At 49.4% G+C, this 27,577-nt stretch overlaps 1 protein-coding gene and 1 pseudogene across 2 annotated transcripts; both read left to right on the plus strand.

The window, feature by feature from the left end:
- Positions 1–928: 928 nt before the first annotated feature.
- Positions 929–1,600, plus strand: LOC311626799 (translationally-controlled tumor protein-like; annotated as a pseudogene). Its single transcript has one exon. The product of its transcript is annotated as a translationally-controlled tumor protein-like (transcript).
- An 18,638-nt stretch (positions 1,601–20,238) lies between these two features.
- On the plus strand, positions 20,239–24,224 carry FZD7 (frizzled class receptor 7). The gene has a single exon (XM_084892641.1). The coding sequence runs from the start codon at positions 20,381–20,383 to the stop codon at positions 22,109–22,111; it is 1,731 nt and encodes a 576-aa protein (XP_084748767.1). The 5' UTR covers positions 20,239–20,380; the 3' UTR covers positions 22,112–24,224.
- The last annotated feature ends 3,353 nt before the right edge of the window (positions 24,225–27,577 follow it).

A 27,577-nucleotide genomic window follows, 5' to 3' on the forward strand; every position in this document is an offset into this window, starting at 1 on the left:
CATCAGAAGTTCAACACTGAATGTTCTTGAGAACAATCCAAGTTCTACTGAAACTGCGGTATCCTGAGGAGATTATTTCTTAGTTCCTGCTGCCTGAATCCCAGGGCCTGCCCTGGCTCCTGTTCTCTCTGAGCCTGTATATTCTGCTTTCCCTTTAGTTCCATGACCCGCCTTTATATCGGTACAGTAAATATCTTATGTGCTTAAATTAACTAGAGTTGGTTTCTGTTGCTTGCAATGGAAGTGTCCTAATGCCAGCCACACCCCTTAGGAAAAGTCCAGGTAATTTAACTGGGGTAACAAAATAGAGAAAGAGAACTTCCCAACTAAAAGAAGTCTTCAAAATCTAGACCAACTCTTTTGCTTTGCAGACAGTCTGACCCAGAGAAACAAAGTGACTTGATCAGAATCATAACGTTGGTTGTGAGAGTCCAGCTTAGACTCCAGGACACCTGGCTCCCTGTCCAGGAGCCTTTGCACTTTTTCACTCTGTTTCCTGTCCACAGGTCTCCTCTCCCACGGTTATTGCCTGTGGCTGCTTTCATGCTCAGCAGCAGAGTTGAAGCCTACATTATTTACTGTCTGGCCCTCGAAAGAAGAAGTTTGCCTATACCTGCCATACACAATTCATAAATGAATGAATGTGGCTGTGTTCCAATAAAACTTTATTTATAGACATTGAAATTTGAATTATATATTATTTTTAAGTTCCTCAAATACTCTTTTTTTTTCTCAAACTTTTATAATGTAAAAACCACTCTTATTCATGGACTGTACAAAAACATTCAGCAGGCTGAATTTGACCTACAGGCTGTAGTCTGTTGACCCCTGGTTTTAGCCCAGTTTCTTCTATTTTCAATGAAAATACAACCTAACTGAGTCCATGCGCCTGCTAAGGCAGCACTGCCGTCTCCTGTTAGCCGCTATCATGATCATCTACCTGAACCTCATCAGCCATGATGAGATGTTCTCCAAATATCTACAAGATCCGGGAGATAGTAGACCAGCTGAGCCTAGAGGTAGAGGGGAAGATGGTCAGCAAGACAGAGGGTAACACTGATGAATCACTTGGTGGGAATGCCTCCACTGAAAGCTTGGAGGGTGAACGTACCGAAAGCACAGTCATCACTGGTGTTGCTATTGTCATGAACCATCGTCTGCAGGAAACCAGCTTCACAAAAGAAACCTAGAAGACGTGCATCAAAGATGACACGAACTCCATCAAAGGGAAACGTGAAGAACAGAGATCAGATAGAGTTGAAGCCATTTGTGAGAGGGGCTGCAGAACCAATCAAGCACATCCTTGCTAATTTCAATAAAAACTACCAGTTCTCTGGTGGTAAGAACATGAATCCAGACGGCACGGTTGCTCTGCTGGACCATGGGAGGATGGTGTGGGCCCGTATTGATTTTCTCTAAGGGTGGTTTGGAAATGGAAAAATGTTAGCACATCGGGCAGTTTGGGTCTATCGCCTGTCAGCATAACTGGCTGCTGCTCGCCATCCACACACCAAGACTGGGACAAATGGGCTGATGTTATCTTGAGCTCTCGTTTATTTGGCCTTGATTGATTTGGAGAGGAGACATTGTTTTTAAGAAAAAACATGTCATCTAAAAAAAAAATAAAAAGGCATCTAAATTAAAAAAAATATATACAATTTAACTGATACATCATCACACATGTTTTGCTCGTCCACTATGCGGTAGATGTACAATGAGGAATAACATACAATCCCTTCCCTTAAGGACCTCACAATCTACTTTTTGTTGTGAACTACCATGTGTCAAGCACTATATTAAGTGCTTTCCATGCATCTACATATTTACTCCTCATAAGATTCCTAAGGAGTAGACACTATGGTCACCCCCATTTTACATGTGAGGAGAAGGGACGGGGACATTCCTATGGTGACAGACAGGAACTGGGAGAGCTGAGAGTCAAACCCAAGGCTGCAGACTCCGTGCTCTTAACCATCACCTCTAGTGCTTCTCTGCAAGTGGGCAGGTCGATCACTTGTTGCTCTGCTTGCACTTTGAATTTTTAATTAATGATTAAGTTCATTAAAAAAAAAAAAAAAAGTCGGCACCAAACTATAAAAGAGATTCAACTTGCAAAACAGAATGAATACTCCCAGATATTTCATAGGCCTACTGAGCGGAACCTAAAACCCCTCCTGCCCCCCACACCCCTCTCTCCCATTCCCCTCTCCCAACCACTAATCTAGGAGACTCCTTGGAGCGGGTGTGTGTGTGTGTGTGTGTGTGTGTGTGACCTAGGGGGAGTAATGTTCAGAGGACCAACTCCTGACAAACTAGCACGGACTTTGGAACAATACGAGGTCTGAAACTGTAATGATAATCATCGCAAAGGGGTGGGTGGAAATTCAAAACAGCATACCTGTGTTTTATTGGCTTTGTGCAGATTAGCTGGAGGAAATCAGCATTCTTAAGGGATCAACTCTGTGAGAGAAGGAAATGTGTAGTAAACAAAGGTGGAGGGTGTCCCAGGCATAGGCAGTGTCACGCCTCCAGGTCACTGCGCCCTGAACAATTTGCTGGACTGACCCGGCTGCATTGGAAATGACATAAGGTAACCGGTGAGGGTGTCGGCATGACGCCTTCTGCCGCCCAAGTGCTAGGGAAAAGGTAAAAAGGGTGGTAATGGGGAGCAGCTCCCCACCCCACCCCACCCCCACCCCCCGGGGCAGAGGAGCAGCTGCTGGTGTCACCTGGGCATGGCGCCCACATATAACTCTCCTCTCCTGACAAGGATTCTCCAGTCCCCCTGTCGCTGTCACTCACCCGCAACCTTAACAACTGAAGGGGTGAAGGCCAGGGAAGACCTAGGCCCCTGAAAGAGAGAGACAGAGAGAGGGACAGAGCAAGTTCATAAATAAAACAAGAGCCTGAAGGGAAGAGCTGCTTTGTCAGAATATAAATATTTCCCTTCTGCTTTTATCTTTAATGTGGTGTGAGAAGCTTGTTAAAGGGAAAGGCGTCTTGGTCCCTGGAGCCTTGCACAGCCCCTCGGGGAGGGAACTGCCTGCGGAGGGCACCCCTCAGCCCCGCGCCTGGGAAGTCTCCCCGCTGGAGTGGGCGCCTGGCCAGGGCCAGCAGGCAGGGCTGGGTGAAGAAAGGGAAGCCATTGTGGCTGGAGGATCCCTATCTGGATGGGCCTGGTGTCCTGTTATGTTAATCCCGGGGAGATGCTGAGAGACTGAGGACAGGAGGGCCTGTCTGCTCAAAGGCTTGACCGCGGAGGCCAAGGGAAGCTGGCGTTGCTAGACTTCCACTGCTTCTTCGGGGAGAACAATATCCAAATGGAGACAAAGGGGGATTTGTCTCTGAGAGCGAGGCAAGTGGAAAAGCTGGCGGGCGGTGGGGAACCTAGGGACCTGTGGTCCTCCTTTGAGGCGCCCTCCGTGCCTGCAGACCTCACATCTCTCAGAAGACAGCCAAGGTGGCGGGCCAACGTCCGGCCTTCCTGAGCCCAGAGCCATCACTGTTTCCAAAGCACAGAAGGTATTCCCTCTCCACAACTCCTCCCTAAAAACTCTAAAAATAGGGTGGGGCAATCAGAGCCTGCATACCAGTTCAGGCTAGCACAGAGCCTGGCACCTGGTGGGTACCCAGAAAGGGTACAAGGCATGGTGCTGGGACTGTGCTGGTCTGTATGTGTAAGGCAAGCATGTCAAAGTGAGTTTGACAGGCTCGGGTAGGGCCCTGCCTGGGGCCTGGCACCCCTAGCTTGGTGGGTGAGTGAACACATGCATTCTTGTTGGCCCTCTTGGCGGCCTCTACAAAGGACCGCTGGTCTGGTCAGGATTTGGATCCCACCGAGCTCTGTGGCTATCTCATCTCTGCTGACCATTTTGAGATATTCGGCCACGTGGCTGCACCAGGATAAGCCATCCGTTCATCGGGTGTCATAGTCTAGCCACAGGTGGGGGTGGGAGGGCCCCTCAAATGGAGTGCTGAATGTGCTTCTCACTCTCTCCTCTTGTCTGGGCTTTCCCTGCTGCTTCCCCGCTGTATCCCTCCCCTTTCCCCCCAAAACAAACTCATGAATGTTTATTTCTGCAATGTAATGAGTGGAGAGGACATTTTTAAAATTTATATATTTTTTATTGATTTCAGAGATGAAGCGAGAGGGAGATAGAAACATCAACAATGAGAATCACTGATCCACTGCCTCCTGCACCCCCCCCCCACCACCACCACCACCACTGAGGATCAAACCCGAAAACCGGGCATGTGCGCTTGACCAGAGTCGAATCTGGGACCTTTTCAGTCCACAGACCAACGCTCTATCCACTAAGCCAAACCAGCCAGGGCGAGAGGACATTTATTTTATTGATTAAAGTATTACATATGTGTCCTTATTCTCCCATTGTCCCCCCACCCCTAAGAATACATTTGTGTGTGTTTTTTAATCAGCAGAGATCTCTGGCTCTCTTGCCGAGGTGTTCAGGTATCTCCTGGCACTTAGCAAGGGTTTGCTGTCCCTTCAGACCCATGAGGCATGAACAGCCACTCCTGCTGCAGAATCTACTTTGCATCCCCACTCAGGCCCCTCCCTATGATGAAGTCGTTTTGGTCTCATCCTCACTGAGTTTGTGCTTCCGGTTCCCTTTCCCACTGAACCTCAGCTAGGGTGGAATCAAGACTCAGCTACAAATCGGAGGAGTCGAGTCCTTGCTATCCCACCGCACTCAGCACGTGCAGGACCAGTCACAGCTCATGGCAATGTCTGTGTTGCAGAGAAGGGTGTAATTCGGGGATAGTGAGCCATCCCTATGGCCTTCCTGGCCCACCAGTCTAAATATCTCCTCAGAGCTACTTACAGAACCTGACTTAGCCTCCCGCCTCCTGCATAAGCCTCGCCCAACCTCCCCTCAGCCTTGGCTGCGTTGGGGGCCAGGTATCTTGAGAGGGTCTCTTTGCCTTGTTCCCACAGACAGTCTGCAGGAGGAAGAGGCGTGGGGGGAGGGTGGCACACACTTCTCCAGGGGCCTTTGTGTGAAAGAGAGATTAAACTTGGACTATGAAGATCAATGGAAGCCTTGGAGAGGCAGATCTCAGTTCGATAGCATGAAGGACTTTCTAACAATTAAATCTGCCTGGAAAGTGGCCCGGGAACCTTTAAAGAGACCCCTCTCTCCCAGGACTTCGGGTGGAGGTGCGCTCTCTCTCCAGCCAGAGCTGCCCAGTGACCCGGGACACACACCTGAGGCTTGTCAGTGTGATCAGCAACGCCTCTAGTTCCTGAGTCCGACTCTTGAGGTTCAAATCCCAGCCCTAACACTTACTGGCTCCATGATCTTAGGCACGTGATTTCGCCTCTTAGAAATCCAGATGAAAACACATTAGATTTTCTTGGAAATTGTGAAGTTTGGGTGTCTGTTTGTTGTTGTTTTGTTTTTGGGGTTTTTTTTGCTTGTGTGTAATGTTTGTCAAAATAACTGTTAGTTTTTAACAGTGATATCGTGTTGTAAACCTTTTTGTGGATGTGTTAAGTTCTTACTGGTCATAAAAGAGAGGCCACCAGCTACAACAAAGAACAGCATTTTGTAATTAATTGTTATTTTACATACATACATACATACATACATAAACACGAACGTTAGTGCTTAGGCTTTCAGAAATTGTGATGAGAAAAATTCTTTTAAGCCAACAAACTGAACTGCACAGGGCTAAGAAAGGTAGAAAACAACCACTCACTTATAAACAAACATTTATTGAGCCCTCACCTGCTGCAAAGTCTCTTGGGAAATTCCAGCATGGCCAAAGTGCAGATGCTGCCTTGGGAACTTGCCATGTAGCAAATATCGACTTCTGACCCTTCCACTGTGAAAAGGGGCAGTGCCCATGGCTCTCTGAATGATGGTGCTCAGGAGGGCATCCGGAATTGGTTTCTATTGCAAAGGAAATGGGCAGGACAACAACAGTGGGATACGTACCCCTTCCTTGTCTCCCTGTTTTCCATTGGGAGTACACCTTCTCCACGTTGATAAACTCTATGTGCGTATGGCCCAAGAATGAAAAATAACATTTTTTAAAATTTCATTTGTTATTAGCACCATTCCTGTTCTGAAAGCCCTATACCTAAAAAGGATATGGGGAGAAATAAACATGGGATGCCCAAAATATCTTTCCTATGGGTTGTAGGGCATCTGGATTCAGAAAAGAAAGCTCTCTCTTCAGTAGCTCCTCTGGTCTGTAGCAGCTTTCAGAGAGCCATCTCTCCGGCTTGTTAATTCACTGGAAATGTATAGGTGGGAACATGGCATTCCCTGGCCCTCCATTTCTGTGAGTGTTCTGATTCTTAACTGAGCATAGAGGGCATTGGCAGCTTTCTGGTAATCCAGAAAGTTTAGCCCCCCTCTGTCTAGACTAACTTGTCTCTCTAAACCAGTGTTTCCCAAAGTGTGGTACGCGTACCCCAGGGGTACGGGAAGAGTTTGGTGGGGGTACACGTTGCACCGGAGTTTGGTGGGGATATGCACTGCACCGTGCTTAGCTGCGCCTAATTCTACGTTCTCATGAGTACGAGGGGTACTCAGCGTTACAAAAATTATAGAAGGGGTACACATATGTCAAAAGTTTGGGAAACACTGTGAACCATTAAAGAACAATAATAATTATACTTTATTGGGCATTTACAATATCCCAGGGACTAAGTTACTGCATTTCCTCATTTGATCTTCACAGTCCTATGAGGCAGGTACTCCTAGGATCACCATTTTACAGATGAGGAAACTGAGGCCCAGAGAAGGAAAATAGCTTATCCAAAGCCACAAAACTAACAAGTGATTGAGCAAGGATTCAAATCCACAGAGCCTATATTCTCAACCATTACTCTCAAGCTGCATCCCCAAAGTAAGGGCAGTTCCTGCTGTGCCAAAAATAAGAGCTTTCAAAATAGTTCATGGAAAGCCCCGAACTATTCCACTATTCTTGCCCTGCCCATTTCATTTATACTACAAACCAATGCAAAATAGTTCATTCTTCCAGCAGAGTGAGAAATGGGAGATGGCTAGTGGGAGAGGCCCAGCCTCCTGTTCACAGTAACCCAGCATCCCATGCAGGCTGGTCTGTGATGTGCTCTGGGACAGCTGGCGACAGAGAAGGTGGATGGGAAGGTGTCCACATGGAGGCTTCCACAGGCAACATGGGCTCACCCTGCCTGCTCGCTGGGGTTTTCTCCAGGTCAGACTTACTAGTGCCTCATAGTCAAAGGAGCAGACTCAACGTCTTCCCTTTTCTTCTTTTTTTAACCCTCCACCGAGGATATGTTTTTATTTATTTTAGAGAGACAGGAAGAAAGAGAGAGAAACATCAATGTGAGAGAGAAACATCCATCAGTTGCCTCTAGTATGTGTCCTGAGCGGGGATCGAACCCACAACCTAGGTACGTGCCCTGACGGGTGTACATGGTGTATGGGACATCCTCCAACCAACTGAGCCATTCGGCCCGGACCATGGCTTTTGTTTTTTCTTCTTCAAAAGGAGAACTATTCAATAGTTTCAAAGTTCTGTTCTTTACTCACTATCTGTGTGATTTTGCATCTCTCTATACTAGCTTGGTTTTTCCATCTATAAAATGGGTTAAACAGACAGTAGCCACTTCAAATGGCTGTTATGAAGCTAAAGACTCAAAGGGTGTGGGTTAAGGTAGTAAGCACTCAATAAATGTTAGCTGCTAATACAAATAGCAATGACATGACGAATCCCAGACATTGTAGTCCATCTTTGGCTTTCTCTTAACTGTTCAACTAGAATTGGGGTCAGGATATAGCAACCCTGAGTGCTAAGTCCACAGCAAGACTAATCTGGGTGTCAGAACTATGGCCTGGAAATAACAGGTCCTCTCTGCGGGCCGGGAGCCAGCTTTATAAACGTCAGGCCAGGGGAAGAGGAGGAGTGAAGTTTCACAGAAAAACCAAAGCCCCTTTTGGTAGAGTGAGAAGTCTGTCGCCTCTTTTGTTTATCTCTTCTTTAAATGCTTCCTCCAACCCCCCCCCCCCCCCACCTCCCACCGCCTTCTGGCTGTTTTCAAGACTCCTCCATTTTGGTAGCAGCTCTTCACAAGTCTGCTGGAGGCCAGCAGCCCTGTCCCAGCTCAAATGGCCAGCGGAGCAGCCCAAGTCCCTCCCCCTGCCTCTGGGGTCCAGCTGGCCTCCCAACCCCCTTCCCTGTCCTTCCAGACAAAGCACAGCTGTGAGGGCCAGTTCAGGCTGTGGCCTAGGAGAACAGCCCCCAAGCACAGGCCAACCTGGAGCCCTGCTTAGCCAGTCACACTGTGGGCTCAAACCACTTCTAGCCTGAGGTGAGCAGGAAGCAGAGAAAGATAGATAGATAGATGATAGATAGGAAGGAAGGAAGGAAGGAAGGAAGGAAGGAAGGAAGGAAGGAAGGAAGGAAGGAAGGAAGGAAGGAAGGAAAGGGAGGGAGAGAAAGTCGGGCCATTTATGTGCCATGCTTAGACAAAGCACAGGACCAGGAACCCAAAACTGTGGATTCCGGTTCCAGTTCTTTCTGTGAACCGTTGGATCATTCAATCCATCATCCCGGATTTCAGCTCTCTCCTGTAAAGTCAAGGTAAAAAGAATTGCTGACCTCTGACGTCTAAAAAAATAAGTCCCCAAATCATTCTCCAACTCAGCCCTCTTCTTTACGTCACAGGATGGGCTGGCTCCCAGCACAGTGCTGAACCCCCATGATAATTTGGAGACAAACCCAAGATCACCACAGAAAAGCCAATTCATTTCTTCATCGAGTGCAAGTTCCTTGATGGCAGGCACGCCTATATCCCCAGCTCCTCGTGCAGTGCCTGGCACAGGGTAATCTGTAAATACTTTTTTAAAAAATAAATAAGTCCACATGGTTTCAGTTCATCCTTTTCAACTTAAGACGTGCCTTATTCATTCAGCCCTCCATTTATTGAGCACCTCTTTGCGCTTAGCACACCGTGCCACTGCCCTGTAACCACCCAGGACTTGAATAAACTCCTGTGACTGCTTAAAAACTAAGTGATTGGTGCCTGAGGAGGGAGAAAGCAGGAGAGATTCCTCAACATATTAATGAGTTCGCTAAGAAATAAAGGGCTTCTCTGTCCCCATCCCAGAGACTTCTGATAGCCAGCATTCTCATAGAAGTTGCTTTAACCGGCTCACACTTTCAAAGCCAAAATTAACACCAAACAGCGGAAGGCCCCAAATACATTCAGAAGGTTAGACCTGAGCCAGGAGTGGGTGGGGGTGTGGGGTGGGGGGAGAATTCCGGTTTACCGATGAAAAGGAAATCTCTAAGCCCTCTCTAGTCTCAGCCCAGCTCCCTCCAACCTCTCCTAACGGCCACTTCCATCCGCCGCCTCCCCCGGGGACTCCGCCAGGTAGCCGGCCCAGCCCCGCCTCCGCTCCTCCCTCAGGTGAGGCCGGTCCCAAATTAAATCACAAAGGAGGGCGACCGGTCGGCAATGATCTGTGTTTATTTAGCAAATGGGTTGATTGCCCTCATTTGCGGGGATTAAGAGTTAATTCCCCAATGCAAGGAGGACAGATTTCTCCTAGGGCAGCCCTAGATAATTAAGAGGAAAAAATAAAATTCAAGTACTGCTCGCCCACCCCACCCCCACCCCCACCCCCCAGCGCCCCTTCCCACCCAGGGATGGCCTCTCCGTGGCCTTTTCAGCCAGGTAGCCACAGGCCCCCGTTCCTGGGAGGCTGTGACCACAGGACGGGAGGATTTGGTAAACAAAGGCTCAGGAATTCTGGAGGCCCCTTTAAACTGACATCTGGCAGATTTGAGAGCCCAGAACAGTTTCTCTTTTCCCCCACCTTCCCCCTACTCCCCCTTCCCCCCTCCCCCCACACCACCACCGGCTTTGAAAGGCAAATGTTTTGAGGTTTGTGTTCTCTCCCATTCAGGGTTTTTAATCAAGTGGAGTCAAACCACTTTGTCTGCACCTTAATTGAAGAGCCTGGCTCTAGGGTTTAAAGTGCTATTTTACAGTCACAAGGAGGAGGCCGGGAGAGGGAAAGGGGGCCGAGTGGAAATGTGGAAGGGAAGAAAGGCGATGGGCAAGTGGCCCCCATAAGGGCACACTCGGGGTTCTGCGTGCCCAGCCTTCTGGGCACAGGTGGTGAGCCTTGCCTGACTGGCTGTCAGGAACTGGGAAGAGCCTTATGTGGCTTCGTGGGTAACTTCCTGGCACACGGGAATGGAGTGTGGATGGTCCTGGCCCAGATGAGGAACCCCCCAAACACAGCCATGGGCTCCCAGGGCCCCGCTTCCTGGCTTCACAGGCGAAGAAACGGGAGGTGAACTGACTTATGCGAGGCCCAGGGGTTAGTGACGGGGCGGGGCGGGGGTGGGGGGGGGGGCCAGGATTCTCCTCATTTCTCCTGCTGAAACTGGAGCCTTCCCTCTGTTTGATCCTGGGGAGAGAGTGATGCCCCACATCCATCTCTAAATAAACGTTCATGTACCCAGGAGGACAGTTAAATGACTTCATACAATTTTCCAAGTGAAGCAACCAAATATTTTCACTTGTGTCTTCCCATTTTGGATCCTGGCTGCACATGAATGCATGTGGGGAGATGGTGGGCAGATCTCCAGGGGTTGGGGGCTAGGAAGTAGTTTTTAAAAGTTAATTTTTCAAAAAAATGAAATCCTTCTACCACCACCCACACCCATACTCTCTTTGAGCATCACCTGTTTTACTTATTTGGGTTACTCTTTTTTTTTTTTCTTTTTTTTTTAATATATTTTATTGATTTTGTACAGATAGGAAGGGAGAGAGATAGAGAGCCAGAAACATCGATGAGAGAAAGTCTTCGATCAGCTGCCTCTTGCACACCCCCCACTGGGGATATGCCCGCAACCAAGGTACATGCCCTTGACCGGAATCGAACCCGGGACCCTTCAGTCCCCAAGCCGACGCTCTATCCATTGAGCCAAACCGGTTTCGGCTATTTTGGGTTACTCTTCCTGCTGGTTCCTTCGTGCCACTTCATTCATTCTGTGCACCCCAAATTTACATGCAACTTAAAGGAACAGTGACAGGGCCTGGTTGGCCGTTTAGCTCTGATTCCCAGGTCTTGTGTTCCATGCTCAGTCTTGCACCATCCTGCATTTCTGCAATTTAATTTATGGTTTCTTCTTTTCGCTGGACTTCATCTGACTGATGAATTGCACAATGTGATTGAACAAATCGAATGTCTACTTTGTGAAAGGCAAAGAAGAACAACATGCACAGATTCTACTCTCAAATACCTTTAGTCAGATTGGGGGTAAGGTAAGCACTAAAATACAAGGGAGAAGCCCTATCTGGTTTGGCTCAGTGGATAGAGCGTCAGCCTGCAGACTGAAAGGTTCCAGGTTCAATTCCGGTCAAGGGCATGTAGCTTGGTTGTGGGCACATCCCCAGTGGGAGGTGTGCAACAGGCAGCTGATCAATGTTTCTAGCTCTTTATCCCTCTCCCTTCCTCTCTGTAAGAAATCAATAAAATATATTTTTAAAAATACAAGTAATGTCACAAAAGCTGTGGAACCTTCAAAGGAAGATGGTGAAGAAAACTGACATTTGATGAGTGTTTACTATGCACCAGGCACTATGAGATAAGTTAGGACTAGATGTGGCTGAGAGGCACACACAAAAAAAAACTAAAATAATGTTGGCTTATTTTAAAATAATGTTTATTTTGATCTCCTGGTTAAGAAATCCCAAGCTGGTCGGGTACACTACAGTGTTAGGGATCCTTCTATCTTTCTCTTCTTTCCCACGATTATCTCATGGTCTACAAGAGCCTCAGGAGTTCCAGCCATCAGGAGGAGGGAAGGGCAGAACGCCTACTGCCTTTGTGTTGCTCAGAACACTGCTGCCGACATTCCACTGGCCAGAACTTAGTAGATGGACACAGGGGGGCTTTTATATGGAGCCTTTATTTCAAGTGGCCGTATGTCTCGCTAAAGACTAGGGATTCTGTTACTATTGAAGAAGAGAAGAACAGATATTGGGGTCCAACTGGCAGCCTCACACCATGTTAGGGACCTGATATGCTTTAGAGCAGGGGTCTTCAAACTACGGCCCCGCGGGCCACATGCGGCCCGCAGAGGAGTCTGATCCGGCCCGCCAGGTTTTTTGGGCAGTGAGCGCAGCCAAGGTGTTACAGTAGGAATTAGTAGTTCATATAGTCCGGCCCTCCAGCTTTCTGAGGGACCATGATCTGGCCCCCACTTTAAAAAGTTTGAGGACCCCTGCTTTAGAGCATTTATTTCTTCTAACGACTCCGGAGAAAGAGATCTCCTGGGTCTTTATCGATAATTCCTACCCTGCGACACGTTTGCAATCACTCAGTATCAACTGCAATCCTAGGAGGTATCTTTTCCAGTTCTTCCTAAAACATGAGCAAGAGGAAGGTGGTTGCAAGGCTGAGCCTTGTTAGTCAACCCTGAATGGATGCCTCTCCTGGGCTGGCACTGATTCTTGGAGGTCTGCTGTCCAAACTGTGGGCCCATCCACCAGGAGAACATCGGAGGAGATGTGCGTTTTCACCCTTTTCCAGGCTCTGATACTGTGGTGAGTGAGGTTCTCTCCAGCTGCCAGGAACTGGCAGGCAGTCAGTGGCTTCATTTATGGCCACAGTAGGGCCATGGAAGGAGCTAAGAAATAGCTCTACAGACCTGGTCTTTCTTGTCTTCTCCTTTTGAGACAGGTGTTCCTCCCCTCTTCCTTCCTCTCCCCACCCCTCCCTTCTTTCTTCAGATGAGTTCAATTATGAGAGGACTCTGCTATCCTGTCTGTCCATCTACTGCTCCTACTACCACCATTTCACTGTTCTCTCTATTCACCTCGCTGCCTCGTGCCTCTTGCTTCCTCAGAGCTTCTACTACTTCCTGGTTTCTGCTGGGCCCTTCTCACCAAACATCTCTCAGCATCTGCCAGTGTATTTTACACTCAGACCCTCCCCTCTCCAAATGAAAGGATACGATTGGGGAGCCACTCAGTATCCAGAGGGCACACCTGCTGGACAGAGGTTTCATGCCAGACAAACTCAAGCCTAGATAGATAGATACTTGCCTACTCCTGGCTCAGTCATCTGAGGTGAGGGGTCATGAGCTATAAGGTACAAGGATGGCAATGTCAGGCTGAGGAACTGCTGTGAATAAACTGCAAGTGACCGATGTTACAGTAAAGAATAGCCACTGTGAACTTGTTGAGATTCATAAATAAGGTCTCAGACTAAACCTCACACCATGCAACCAGACATTTATCCAACTGCTGCCTGTTATTCTCTCTCTCTCTCCCTTTCTCCCTCTCTCTCTCTCTCTCTCTCTCTCTCTCTCTCTCTCTCTCACACACACACACACACACACACACACACACACACACCTCATTCTCCATCTGAGTTCTTATTGCATCCTCAGTTCAAAATGTAACCAAGTAGAATAAGGGCTTTATGCAAGACTAAAGATATTCTACAAGGCATCAGTGAGACCATGCAGTGCTTTGGAACAGGAGTCTGGGTCATCAGTTCTCAATCCTGACTGATTCAAAAGAATCACCCAGTGAGTTTTAACCATTAAATCCCCAACTCCAGCGCCAGAGATTCTGACCCAACATGTCTGAGATGGAACCTAGCTTCTTAAAGAATGTTCTTTTAATTCCACAGGTGATTCTGATGACCATCCAGATTTGGAATCAACTGCTCCAGCTCCCACTTCACTCTTCCAGAAGTTTCCTCGGGGGTTTTCATTACTATTGTCTTGCTCCAATGGCTTCTGCTGCCAGCTCTCTGCTGACTGACTTGGCCTGCCAACATTCTCTGATGGGAAGGTCTGATACACTGCCAAGTTTCCCAGCTTTCCTGCTGGACAAGAACGGAGTACCCCTATATCCTAATCTAGATCTCCACTGGTACAGTGTCAGCAATGAGAATTAAATTGTTTCCTGGAAAACTAGAAAAAATAAATGGACATTACCAAGTGAGTTTGAATCCTGGATAGGTATAATATTCAGGGGGACTATAACCAATCTGGGCTTAATATCCCAAACCTAGAAATTCTGAGGCTTCTCTGACTTTTGGAATGGCTTTTGATAAGACACAGACAGAAAAGGACAAAAATGAGTGATGTTAACCATGAGGACATCAAATAGCAGTGCAATGTAAAGAGAAAAATGTTATCTGGATCTGGGTTTTATTCCAATCTTTACTACTATAAAATAGAGCTTACACCTGGAACCTCGAAGGATTGTTATAGAATTAGAGACATCTAAAATACCTGGTACCTTATATATTATAGTTATTCTATTAAAATATTTAATAGAATTCAAAGTAATCTGAGCATTAACATTTTTGATGCTCGAAATAATTTGAGGAGAGTAAATTCAGTAAATCCAGTGGTCTGCTAGAGCCTGCTCTTAGAGACTTGTGAGAGCTGCTGATGTCCCAAACTCCAAGTTCAGTTGTTTGGTTATCAGTGCTAGTAGCAGTATTTACACCATGGAAATTGGCAAGTGCATACAAATCAGGGCTTTCTTCCGATAAAGTTGGTCATTAAACATTTACCAACATGCCACTGTAAAAAATAACAACTTCAGCAAAAAAACAAAATATGCACCTAACTTTTATTGCTATGATTTGCACCCATAAAGATAAAATAAGCCAGGATGCTGCCCTCTTGATGTTTTTGCCCATAGACCACCCAAAAATCTTGTAAATATGATTTCATTTTTTTCTCACAACACTCTGGGAGGTTTAGTGACTTGTCTGAGACAGGACAGAAAATCAATGCTGAAAAGCAGAACTAAACTGGTCTCTACTACCTCTGGACAGAAAATCAATGCTGAAAAGCAGAACTAAACTGGTGTACTACCTCTGACTCCCTTCCTACACATCCATACCCTGCGGTCTAGGCATGGGTAGCAATTACCAACAGCACTTTTACCTCACAACCCAAATACCCAAGCTCTCTTCCTACATGTGATATTCTAATGTTCGGTCCTTTGAGTATAGATTTCACAACCCAGATCATCCCACCCTCTGCACTTGGAGGCTTTCCCCCAGGGTTGTGTGTGGTCTTCAATTAATCAACTTCCTCTGCGTTCTTTCTCCCTCTCGTCCAGTGGCATGCATTGGAAAAAACAGCTGGCCAGAGTTAGAGTTCTGTTCTGATTCTAACAGAGGCAAGTGGTGTCATAACCAATCAACATATGGTTTCATTTGTGAACCTTTCTCTGGACTCCCAGGGGGCAGAGACCCAAGAGCTGTTTCTCTCTCTGGCTTCATTTCCATAACACTTTGGGAGTGAATGAATAATACTTGTGGTAAAACAGTCTCTAAATTGGCTCCCAGTGATCCTTACTCTTCCATGGATTTATGCCTACGTGTAGCCCCTGCTGACCCTTGAGGGTGGATAAACCTAGTTACTTGCTTCTAATGAATAAAACATGGCAAAAGTGATAGGATGTCACTTCCAAAATTAGCTTACAGAATGACTACGTCTTCCATTGCTATATTTTTTTTTTTTTTGAGAGAGAGAGAGCTCTGCCTCTTATTCTCTCTCTCTCACTCTCGCTCTCCCTCTCGCTCTCGCTCTCGCTCTCGCTCTCACTCTCTGTTTCTCTCTCAGCACTTGCTCTGGGGGAACAAGGTGCCATTTTTTAAATTTTTTGTTTATGTAATTTATTTTCTTGAGGAAACTAATCCAGAATAGCCATGTTTTTAAAATATGTTTTTATTGATTTTAGAGTGAAAGAGAGAGATACAGGAAGAGAAAGAGAGAGGGAGAGAGAGAGAGAGAAATTGGCTGCCTCCCAAACACACTCTGACCTGGGGATTGAGCCCAAAACCTGGGCATGTGCCCCAACCACCAACCAGGAATTGAACTGGCGACCTTTCAGTGCCAGGAACAATGCTTGACCAAGTGAGCCACACTGGCCAGGGCACAAGGTACCATGTTTTAAGTGGCCTTAAGAGATGTCCACATCACAAGAAACTGATGTCTTTGGCCAACAGCTAGCAAGAACCTGAGGCCTGCCAAAGGCCATGTGATGAGTTGGAAATGGATACTCTGAGGCCTGCCAGTAGCTACATGAGTGAGCTTGGAAGCAGATCCTCCTCAAATCAAACCTTGACGTAACTATAGTCCCAACCCACTCTCTGGTTGTAGTCTTGTGGGAGACCCCAAGACCCACTAAGTACACCCAGATTTCTGACCCACAGAAACTGTGCAATATCGTTTGTTGTTTTAAGTTGTTACGTTTTGAGGTGATTTGTTATATGGCAACAGATAACTAATGCAACCTGCAAGCAACGAAGACAATAGTTAAACATTTTCATGATCTAAATCACCTCCACTGGGTGGGGCCTCGCACTCCCAACAGGACGTTAGCATGGCCTCCTCTTACTCCATCTCTAATGTTCATAACACTTGAAGGTCTACTTTAATGATAAGACCGTTCCATGATCTTCTATTAGATTGGTCCCCCACCTCAAGCTATATTGAAAGGAACTAAGTCGATGGCAACCTGGCAACGGGAAACTCAAAAGTCCTCTATGCTGTGAAGTCACAAATTATCCGGTAAAAGAGAGGCCAGGAAGGGCAGTAGACACCATGCTACAAGCTGCCCTTTCTGGTCTTGCATGAGTAATTCTTGCAGCTGGAGTCTCGCTACAACCACAGGATTGTGGCACCACCAAGGTGGCCATTTTCAAATCTGGCCTGACATCAGAATGCAATTCAACTACTAGATGAACCTGGGACTCGGCCAAAATAAGTAGCACTTAAATAACTGGGGCCAATGTGTAGTAGCATCACTTTTCCCTGGGACCATATGGCTGTGACGTGAAGAAATAAAAGCCTTTGTTGTTTTAAAGGGCAGGGGCCATTGGAAGTTTTGCAGCAGACAGTTACAAAACTTTCCACCCTCAGCTCACCAAAGAATATACCGGCTAGAGGCTTCAGGGAATTGGGTGTGGAAGGTGTTGTTTGGAAAAGAACATTCAAATGGAATGTGAACCAATGTTTCTACGTTTCTCCGAGAGGCTATCACAGACGCTTTAGCCCCTTAAATTGAGAGTTCATTTTCCTGATCTAACTTACCTCCTGGCAGTCCTAGCATTCTGTATCAGAGGAGGCTTGGAAGCTGAGCCCACCCTCTCACAAAGAGCAAATTCTGATATTTCCAGAATAATTTTGGAGTGGGTTTTTTAAAATCATCTTAAAAACAAAGCACTCTCTACTGGATTGGGTTTTGCTTCTGTTTTTTGTACTTGTCTGCCTGGGACACAGCAAGCAGACGCCCCTCTGTGATCTTTCCCACCTGGGATGGGCTTTCCGCATCTTATGAGTGGATTCGTTTTAAAATATTTGATTCATCTTTTGTATTTTTCTTTCTAAATAATTAGCCCTATTACCTAACACCAGGGAACTGTCTGGGTCTACTGAATAGAAGCTCATCAACTAAACTGGTTTCAGTTGTATTTGAGACGCAGTGTTTTATCCTGTCGGTTTTCATTTTATGTGATGACAGTGCTTGCAATTTCTCCCTCAATAAGCAAAAATGACTTAGATCAGGGGCCTGATGAATAAGCAAGAAAATTTGATTTAGAAAAGGAGGGTATCCTGAAGCTCTGGAAGAGAAAAAAGGATTTTCAAACCCCCACTCCTCCCATCACCACCCTCACCACCACACACTTTAAATGACAAAGCAAAGCGGCAGCACTGTCTTTAAGCAACATCTTTCAACACAGCATCAATGCTCCCCAAGGTTAGGTAATAAGAATAACAATTTAGGAAGAAAAAAAGAGGAGCCCTTAAAAAAATACAAGGAAGGAATGAAACATTTTAGAAGCAAATGTCATTAATTCGTGAAGCAGAAACCCCCAAGTAAATTAAAAATACCGTCGTGGATGTGAGGGGGAGACGGATGCTTTGGAAGAAAATGATGAGGATTCCTTTTGAGAGTCCAATGGGGAAAATGGGAGCGTCCGATGCCTTACGTGGGCCCAGGTGACTCAGCCCTCCAGACCCATGAACCGGAGTGAGAAGTCACAAAGACCTGTGTGAAAATAAAGAAAATCAAAGAAACACCGAGGAAGCCAAAGTCTCCCGTGAAAGGGAACGAACCCAATGAATTGTCTTAGGTTTCAGGATCCGTTTTCTCCTTGCTGGAGAAGAGGCTCCCCGGGGGCAGCAGAGGCAACAACTTCTGCAATCACAAAGCCGGATCAGAAAGCCCTCGGGGCCAGCGCCAGGAGGAAGGGCTCGACAGGAGTCACGTTTTTTAAGTACAGGATTGCTCTGTGACTGCGTGTGCGTGTGCATGCGTGTGTGTGTGACCCAGAGAGGCAGGTCTTTCCTTTCCCAACATGTCACTCTCCTGCGTGGGGATCCCTGATCTTCCTGGGGAGGCGCCGGGACCCCCGCCCGCGGTAACTTCTGGCCTTGCCGGGAGTGACCGAGAGCGCGCGCTGGCGCCCAGAGCCTGCAGCGGGGAGAAGATTTGACAGAACAAAAGGACGTTTGCCCATCAGGAAGAAAAAAAAGAAAAAAGAAAAGAAAAGAAAAAATGCTACCCGAGAACTAACAGGACCTCTCTTTGTGCTTTTGAAAACGCTTTCCTTAGCAAAAGCCCCGTTTTTCTAACACTCATTAAAACTTTTCTTCCCAGATTCCAAACAGAGGATCCGAGGATTGCTTCTGGCCACGGAGATGGGGTCCCAAATGGCCACACTCCCGAAGTCCTAGGGAAAACAGGGCCATTGAAACGGTCAGCGTGTTCCTAAGCACTCGGTCTCGGGGTACTTGCATAACCATGCACCCCCGATGCTTAGCTTTCTTACAACCTCACCAAAGCGACGCCAGGTCCCTGCGCTCCGGGCCGCGCGGGCGGGGTGGTCTGGGGCCGGGTCCGCCGCTCTCAGAGGAGGGGTCTGCCCTTCCTCCTCTCGGCTCCCTTTTCTCCCCGATGCGGCTCCTCCTCCTTTTTTTACAACCCGGAGTTAGGGGGGGAGAGGGGATGTGGCCTCACGTGGTGTGTTGGGGTTTGGGAAGAGAAAAGCGATCTGCGAGGTGCACCCCCTTGTACCCCTTAACCAAACCCTACTTGCAGGACCCGACTGCCTAAAAGTCCGGAGAAACCCAGCATTTTCAGACCCAGAACGGCTACCCGGACTCTCTTTCTGCTCAGGCGCTGCGTTCTTCTCCGTTCCTCCCCGCAAAAGTCTCTCCCGATGCGCCATTCAGGGATGTGTTCGTGCACCCAGAGAAGAGGAACACATCTTTCCAGCAAACGCCCTTTCTGGTGCGTGTAACCCCCCAACACCCGAGCGAATTCGGGGGTAAAAGTTTTTAACTTTTCTCTCCCAGCTCCCCCACCCCCCACCCCTCCCCGCAGGAATCCGCCCAGAGCTGTGCCGGCGCCGCCTCTCGGGTTCCCTCGCCAGCCCCCTTCCGACTTCCGCCCAATCCGAGGGCGGCCGCGCAGGAAACAAAGGCTCCCATTGGGCAGCCCCGGGCCTCGAGGGCCCGCCCCCGAAGTGGTTTGTGAATGGGGGGAGGGGAGGGGGCGGGGCGACCCGGGACCCGGCGAGCCCGGCGCTTCTTCTGGCGAGCGGCGCGGCTCCGGCGTTACTCTGCGCTCCCTGCGGGCGGCGGCGGCGGGCGCGGGGCGCCGGGATCACGGGCCGGGGCTGCTCAGGGCTGGGGAGAGGCCGGGCCCAGGCCGCGCGGGCACCGGGACCTCGCAGCTTCGGACTCCGTGTAGCTGGATTTCGGAAGAGAACTCCCTGAGCCCTGGGTTCCAAGGCGCCGATTGGAGTCAGAGCGAGAATCGGCCGATCTGGCTGAAACTTGGGGCTGAAGAAAGAGCGGGGAGTTGAAAAGAAGGCGAAGGAGGAGGAGGAGGAGGAGGCGGCGAGCGGAGCCCGGAGGCGAGGAGGCGGAGCAGCCCCGCCGCCGCGGCGGCCTTGGCTCGCGGGCGGCGGCGCCGGGTCCTCGCCGCCGGGGGCCGGGCTTGGGGCGGGGGGCGCGCGCCGCGGTGCGCCGGGATTCCAGAGACTTGGGCAAACTTTCCAGGAGAGTAACCGGAGACGCTTGTTGCTCCTCGCCGCAGAGGGAGCCGCACCGTTACGTCGCGGCAGGAGGAGAAGCCGAAGAGTTTGGTCCCCCGGCGGCGGCGGCGGCGGCGGCGGGACTGCCAGGCGGAGGTGGCCGCGGCGCCCCCGGCTCCGCGCCGCCCACGGCCGGGCCCCGGCGCCGGGAGGACTCTCATGCGCCGGGCGCGGCGGCGCCTCCCCGGATCCGAGCCTCCCTCGGCGGCGGCCTCGTCGCGATCCTCCGGCTGAGAGCGCCGCTGCCCCCACGGCCGGCGATGCGGGGCGCCGGCGCGGCCACCCCGCGCTCCCCCGTGGGCTTCGGCGCCCTGGTGCTCGCGCTGCTGGGCGCGCTGTCCGCGGGCGCCGGGGCGCAGCCGTACCACGGCGAGAAGGGCATCTCGGTGCCGGACCACGGCTTCTGCCAGCTCATCTCCATCCCGCTGTGCACGGACATCGCGTACAACCAGACCATCCTGCCCAACCTGCTGGGCCACACCAACCAGGAGGACGCGGGCCTCGAGGTGCACCAGTTCTACCCGCTGGTGAAGGTGCAGTGCTCGCCGGAGCTGCGCTTCTTCCTGTGCTCCATGTACGCGCCCGTGTGCACCGTGCTGGACAAGGCCATCCCGCCCTGCCGCTCCCTGTGCGAGCGCGCGCGCCAGGGCTGCGAGGCGCTCATGAACAAGTTCGGCTTCCAGTGGCCGGAGCGGCTGCGCTGCGAGAACTTCCCGGTGCACGGCGCGGGCGAGATCTGCGTGGGCCAGAACACGTCCGACGGCTCGGGGGGCCCGGGCGGCGGCGGCGCCACCGCCTACCCCACCGCGCCCGCCTACCTGCCCGACCTGCCCTTCACCGCGCCGGCCCCCGGGGCTGGCGACAGCCGGGGCAGGGCCTCCTTCCCCTTCTCGTGCCCGCGGCAGCTCAAGGTGCCCCCGTACCTGGGCTACCGCTTCCTGGGCGAGCGCGACTGCGGCGCCCCGTGCGAGCCGGGCCGCGCCAACGGCCTCATGTACTTCAAGGAGGAGGAGCGGCGCTTCGCGCGCCTCTGGGTGGGCGTGTGGTCCGTGCTGTGCTGCGCCTCCACGCTCTTCACGGTGCTCACCTACCTGGTGGACATGCGACGCTTCAGCTACCCGGAGCGGCCCATCATCTTCCTGTCCGGCTGCTACTTCATGGTGGCCGTGGCGCACGTGGCCGGCTTCCTGCTGGAGGACCGCGCCGTGTGCGTGGAGCGCTTCTCCGAGGACGGCTACCGCACGGTGGCGCAGGGCACCAAGAAGGAGGGCTGCACCATCCTCTTCATGGTGCTCTACTTCTTCGGCATGGCCAGCTCCATCTGGTGGGTCATCCTGTCGCTCACCTGGTTCCTGGCGGCCGGCATGAAGTGGGGCCACGAGGCCATCGAGGCCAACTCGCAGTACTTCCACCTGGCGGCCTGGGCCGTGCCGGCCGTGAAGACCATCACCATCCTGGCCATGGGCCAGGTGGACGGCGACCTGCTCAGCGGCGTGTGCTACGTGGGCCTGTCCAGCGTGGACGCGCTGCGCGGCTTCGTGCTGGCGCCGCTCTTCGTCTACCTCTTCATCGGCACGTCCTTCCTGCTGGCGGGCTTCGTGTCGCTCTTCCGCATCCGCACCATCATGAAGCACGACGGCACCAAGACGGAGAAGCTGGAGAAGCTCATGGTGCGCATCGGCGTGTTCTCCGTGCTCTACACCGTGCCCGCCACCATCGTGCTGGCCTGCTACTTCTACGAGCAGGCCTTCCGCGAGCACTGGGAGCGCACCTGGCTCCTGCAGACCTGCAAGAGCTACGCCGTGCCCTGCCCGCCGGGCCACTTCCCGCCCATGAGCCCCGACTTCACCGTCTTCATGATCAAGTACCTGATGACCATGATCGTGGGCATCACCACCGGCTTCTGGATCTGGTCGGGCAAAACCCTGCAGTCGTGGCGCCGCTTCTACCACAGACTCAGCCACAGCAGCAAGGGGGAGACTGCGGTATGAGCCCCTCTCCTCCCTTCCCTCCCTCCCCCCACACTCCTTAATAGAGGGAAGGAACTGGGGGGGGGGGGGGGCTTGTTCCTCTAGCCCCCTCCCCCTCCCCCTCCCCCTCCAAGGAGAAGTGACCTGGAAGGGGAAAAGGTGGATGTGGATGTGGGACGAGGTGTGGGAAGGAGGCCCGAGTGGGAAGACGGTTTGGATGGAAGGACTTCTGGCAAAGACTTGCAGGATGATGATGGTGATGATGATTCTGATAACGATGGGGTTTCTCACGTGTGCGGTACGGACGCCCTGGGCCTATGCAGAAGAGGAGACCAGCAGACAAATGCTCAGTTCCTCCCAGCTCCGGCTGTCCTGGGGCTGGGAGCGATCCCCCGGCTGCAAGACCAGCGGCCTGGCCTCCTCCTCCCTCCCGGAGGCCCTGGTGGAAGGTACAGCTCGGTCTGCCGCGGCCGCTTTGTTGGAAAAGGGTGGACTCCCTGCGGTGCCCTTGTCAAGCGGTGGTCAAACCATAATCTCTTTTCACCGGGCCGAACTGGAGCCCAGATGGGTTAATTAACAGGGTCAGGCCTTACAGTCGGCAGCCTCTCCTCTCTGCCCCCTCCCGCCTGTTGCTTTTTTCCCCCTCTCACTCCTTTAAAGTTTTATGAAATAAGCATTTGGAAGTCCTAATGTGATTCCTCGAATCCTAATGTGAGGATGCAAAAGAAATGAAGATAGCCTTTGGAGATGGTGCAAAGGAGTAGGAGGTCTTTTTGCTTTTTTTTTTTTTTTCCTATGGAATGCAGGAGGAAGAGAGAAGGGTGTTTTATTTTGTTTAATGCCATGCAGAGAAGTGTTGACTTGTTGCTTTTCAGAACAGGAGTGCATTTCCCTCCTTTGTTGTAAGAGACAAAGGAGGGGACAAAAGTGTCTCTCTGGAAAGGCATAACTGTGAAGACAGCCAATCTCACAGGCGAGGTCGTGCAAACCTGAGGCTCTCTCCGGAGGTTAACTTGGTGGAGATAAACATTCCTTTTTAAGGAAAGGTGAAAGGCAGTGTGGTTCCATACCCCCACTGGGTCAGAGATCCTGACTTGGCTAAAGGAAATGCAAGGGGTTTGTTGATTGTTTTACATCCATTTTATTCAGAACACACGATCCAATGACACGGGCTCTGTGAAAATGGGAAGGGAAATCCCTCCTTCATTTTTTTTCTTCCTATAAACCTGCCTTTGGGTCTTCTTTCTAGTCTTTTCCCCCCAACTGGAACCCTCCTGGGTAAAAGGAAGAGCATAATGTCTTCAGCCTCCATAGTGCAGGCAAGTTGGACTTGAAAAGTAAAGAAAAATGTTTGTCCTGTTTTCATAGGCCCATAAATCCATTTAGAACACATCTTGTGTATGCTGATCCTGTCTTTGTCTGGCTGGGTGGGGAGGTGACCTACAGAGATGATGGTAAATGAAGAGGACAGTTCGAATCCTGGGCCCCCTTCTTAAAGAAAGTCATTAAAAGAAGGTAAACTTCAAAGTCATTCTGGAGTCCTTTGAAATGTGCTGGCTGACTTAAATGTATTAATCTTAAATCATGGACTTTTTTTTTCCTTTTCTATAATGGAACTCTGTTCCTTTTGCCTAATGGTCTAAAGCTGAGCAGAGGATCATGGGAGCTAACCTTTACTCCACCTTTGACACCACCCTCCGGTCTTGCAACACTGTCCCATTTCTCAAAAACAGTTTTAAAATGCTGTTTTAAACAGTTTTTAAATCATAGGGGGTACCGTCAGGAATACAAGTTACTTTCTATAATGTTCAGCCGAGTTGGAGCTGCTTTTTATATTAAAGTTATTGACCGTGGGTTTCTTAAACCTCCAAAACTGTCTCATTTGTCAGATTTTTAAAATTCCCACCATGCAGTTCTTTGGCATGTTCTGTGCTGTATCTCTTGCATGTGAAATTTGTAAGATAGAGACAAGTGCGGTATGTATATTTTGTAAATCTCCCATTTTTGTAAGAAAAATATATATTGTATTTATACATTTTTACTTTGGATTTTTTGTTTTGTTTTGCCTTTAAAAGTCTACAAGGAAGCCCCACTTTATCACATGTACAGATCACAAAATAAATTTTTTTTAATACCAAGTGAATGTTTATTTAGTTTACAGTGCCTATATATATCGGTAAGCCAAAAAAAAAAAAAAAATTAAGCTTTAGTGGTGTGGAAACAAGGTGTAGAGGGACACATTGGATGGGTCTCTCCAAGAGAAAGAGATGGTCTACAGGGAATCCACAAAAACGTATACACACTTTGAATAATTATTAATTCCAAGATGGGTTAAATCTGAAAAGAAAGAAACATCCATTGAGCTATCATCAGCTATTAAAGTCTGCATACATCTTTTTATGGAGGCCTCTTTTTCATAGTATTTTTTTTTAAAAGGTGTCATGAATGCCTTAACTGTCCCTTAAATTTTTCTTTTTTTCCCCTGTTGTTACTGCTTCCTGCCTCTCTCCACACCAACCACCACACACTGCCTTCAGCCTGTTCACATCCTGCTCTGGATAACTGACTGAAGGTACAGAATGAGCATCCCTTCTAAAGAGCTGCTATCTGATCCATGCTTTTACTTCCCTTCAGAGGTGAAGTCCGGATTCCAAAGAGAACTAGAAGGTCTGCTTTTCTTGGGAAGAATTCGGTGAGGTGTGTGTGCGTGTGTTTAAACTGATTAGTGTTCTGTATCATCCTGATGAACCTTATCTGAATTGTTAATATCTAAGTCCCTTGGGTCCCGGTGGCTGGAAAAGTCCAGATAATAGCAAGGGCCTTGCCTACGGAGCATTCCTCGGCTGTGAGCTTCCTGCTCCCTTCTAGGTCCCCTGAGCCAGAGGGGAGGTGACTCCCCGAGGTGGCTGTGACTCAGCAGCTCTGGCGGGAGCAGACTGCAGGCCTCACCCCAGGGAGAGCCTCCGAAGACACCGAAGCTGTTCTTCCCTCTCGTCCCAGAAGCCGACTTGGGAATCAGCTTAGACTGAGAAGCTGGCACTATCCAGGCACTTTGATATCAAGCAATCCCTCGGGGAAATGATAAAGGCATTCTAAATACTTCCAATTCCGAGCCTGCTAGCTTTTTTTGTTGTTGTTGGTTTGGGTTTTTTCCCCACCTGCCTCTCTCCTTTAATTCGGGTGCTGTTTCCTGGCCTTTCACAGTACAGCTGCCTCATTCTCAGGCGGCCTGGAGACCCAGCAGTAGCCTGATTGCTGCTGTTTTCCTTCCCTTCTTCGGCCCGAAGGTTCTGCACTTCTGAAGCCCCACAGAAACAGTTCTGTTTTTGTTTTAATTAACAGGCTCGCACACATGGCTGGTGTGCTTCACAAATACACAGGTTGCCAGCCAGCGTCAGACGGCCCGCCCCAGGAGGAGGAAGTCACCAGCCGGCCGCACTCCGCAGCCGGCGGCTCTGATCCTCCCGGGCGTGAGCCTCGCAGTGGGGGTGAGGTCACCCTCACCTGGGCAGATCTGGGCATCCGGGAAGGCAAAAAATAGCCACTTCCAGGCTCTTAAGGCTTATCCAGTTTTTGTTCATAAAATGACGCCTTCTGGGTTAAAGCATGCCCTTTTTCAGCACCACACTAATAGGGCCTGTGAAGGATGTTTGCTTTCAGGGTGGGTGGAAGGCTCCCAACAGGGTCTTTGCTCACAAATGAACTGCTACAGGCGCTTGGGCCCTTGCTGGGGAGAGCGGCCTGGCCACTCCTGGAATGTGTCCCCTCCTCTCCCCTGCACCGCCTGGGCCTTCGGCTCTCGGAGAGGGAAGAGAGGGAACAGCCTCAGTCTTTAGTGGGGGAACAAAGGCTGTGTATGAATAAATTACTACCTGCTTTTTTGTAAGCAGAGATGAAAGTGCTCGGTTTAATTCCTCTCACGTTGTGGTTGTCCTTATGTATCAATAGTTCTTTTTTTCCTTCTAAGTAATTTTTATTTTTGAAATAACTTTACTATTTGAGTCTATTCATGTGGGGAAAAAATGAAGAAAAAAATATAAAGAAAATTAAAATTATCCAGGATACCCGCAAAATACAATAACAAATGATTATTTTTTTCTAGCCTTTGTGTGTGTGTGTGTGTGTGTGTGCATTTATAAACACATCAGCCATGTGTGTGAGCCTGCTAATTAGAATTTTGAAACAAAATTAGTACTCTAAGATGCTTACATATCGTTTTTTTTTTTTTTTTCTTTTCATTTTATAGTGTAGAGCAACCAATTCTTTAGGACATGAATGAAATAGTAAATAAAAACATGATCTTCAGTTGGCTGCTTCACAATCTAATTAGAGCGAAACCATCATTTATCTCCAATTTTTGGATATTCCGTTTGTTTTGAATATTCGCTATTAAAACTAACACTATATTAAACATCCTGCTTTATATATACAATAGTTCTGTGTGTGCATTTTTAATTTTTTAAAGATCAGAGGAATACAGTCACCTTCACAGCAAAGTGTAAGCACTTTTTAGCCTTTTAATACATTTCACCAAACTGCTCTCCAGAGAGATTGTACCGATTTACAGTGACACCAATAGCTGGAGTTCCGTTCTGTCTTCATATTCCTTGGTGACATAGGACATTGGATGTCACCCCCACCCTGTGTTGTCATGAATTTAATGAGGGAAGAGGGATGGTGTGTTGTCTTTTTTTCTAAGGTGGTGGGATTTTTCCAGAGGTTGCCTGGATGTTGGCTTTCCCTCTGTCTTTGAAGCAGTTCCTGCCTTTCAGAGGACATCATCCACGCCGGCCTGGTATGGTCTGACCACCGGCTCTTCCTCAGCGGGCACGGGCACGAGAGCTTCTCCGCATTCCTAATCGAGCAGGGATTTCCCAAATGACTAGACTGAGAAGGTCTCCTTATCTCCTGGGCAGCCATGCCATTTTAATGTAATAGCACAGAGAAATGGGCCTTATCCTTCGGGTCAGGCATGGTTTCTGACCATTCCGTGGACCCTCTCTGAGGTAGGGCAGCGAGGAGTAAATTTTATTGGCATCTTTTTTTTTTTCAGGGCCTTAAATCCTGGTCCCCTGAAACCACTTCTGATCCTTCCAGCAATGTTGCCATGGCGATACTTGCTCCGCAAAGTCCAGCCTTTTGAGCAGGAAACAACTCTGGAACTGCGGTCATGTTGATGACATCCACCCCCCCCCACCCCCCCAGGTGGGACACATGGAGCTTTCTGTCCGTGAACTATAACGAGAGCTTCAGTCGTGAGCATTGTCCCTCTTGAGTGGCACCTGAGTCCTAGCTTCTTAGCCATCTCTGAGAGGGAGGACCTCTCGCAGGGGGCAGAGCGGCTCAGCCTCTGCGGGAGGGCACACTCCTCTGGCACAGGAGCAACTCCCATCACAGGAGTCGGAGGCCCTCATGGTGGTCCTGGGATAAACTGGTCAATAACATCGCCGGGCTGACGGCTCTTCCCTCAAGGAACTGCAAGCTGTG

Source organism: Pipistrellus hanaki (assembly GCF_964339955.1).
Source record: "Pipistrellus hanaki genome assembly, chromosome: 8".
In the NCBI taxonomy this organism is placed as follows: domain Eukaryota; kingdom Metazoa; phylum Chordata; class Mammalia; order Chiroptera; family Vespertilionidae; genus Pipistrellus; species Pipistrellus hanaki.

Excerpts from the sequence above, each read along its gene's own strand:
- FZD7 (XM_084892641.1), top strand. The coding sequence starts at position 20,381 with ATGCGGGGCGCCGGCGCGGCCACCCCGCGCTCCCCCGTGGGCTTCGGC.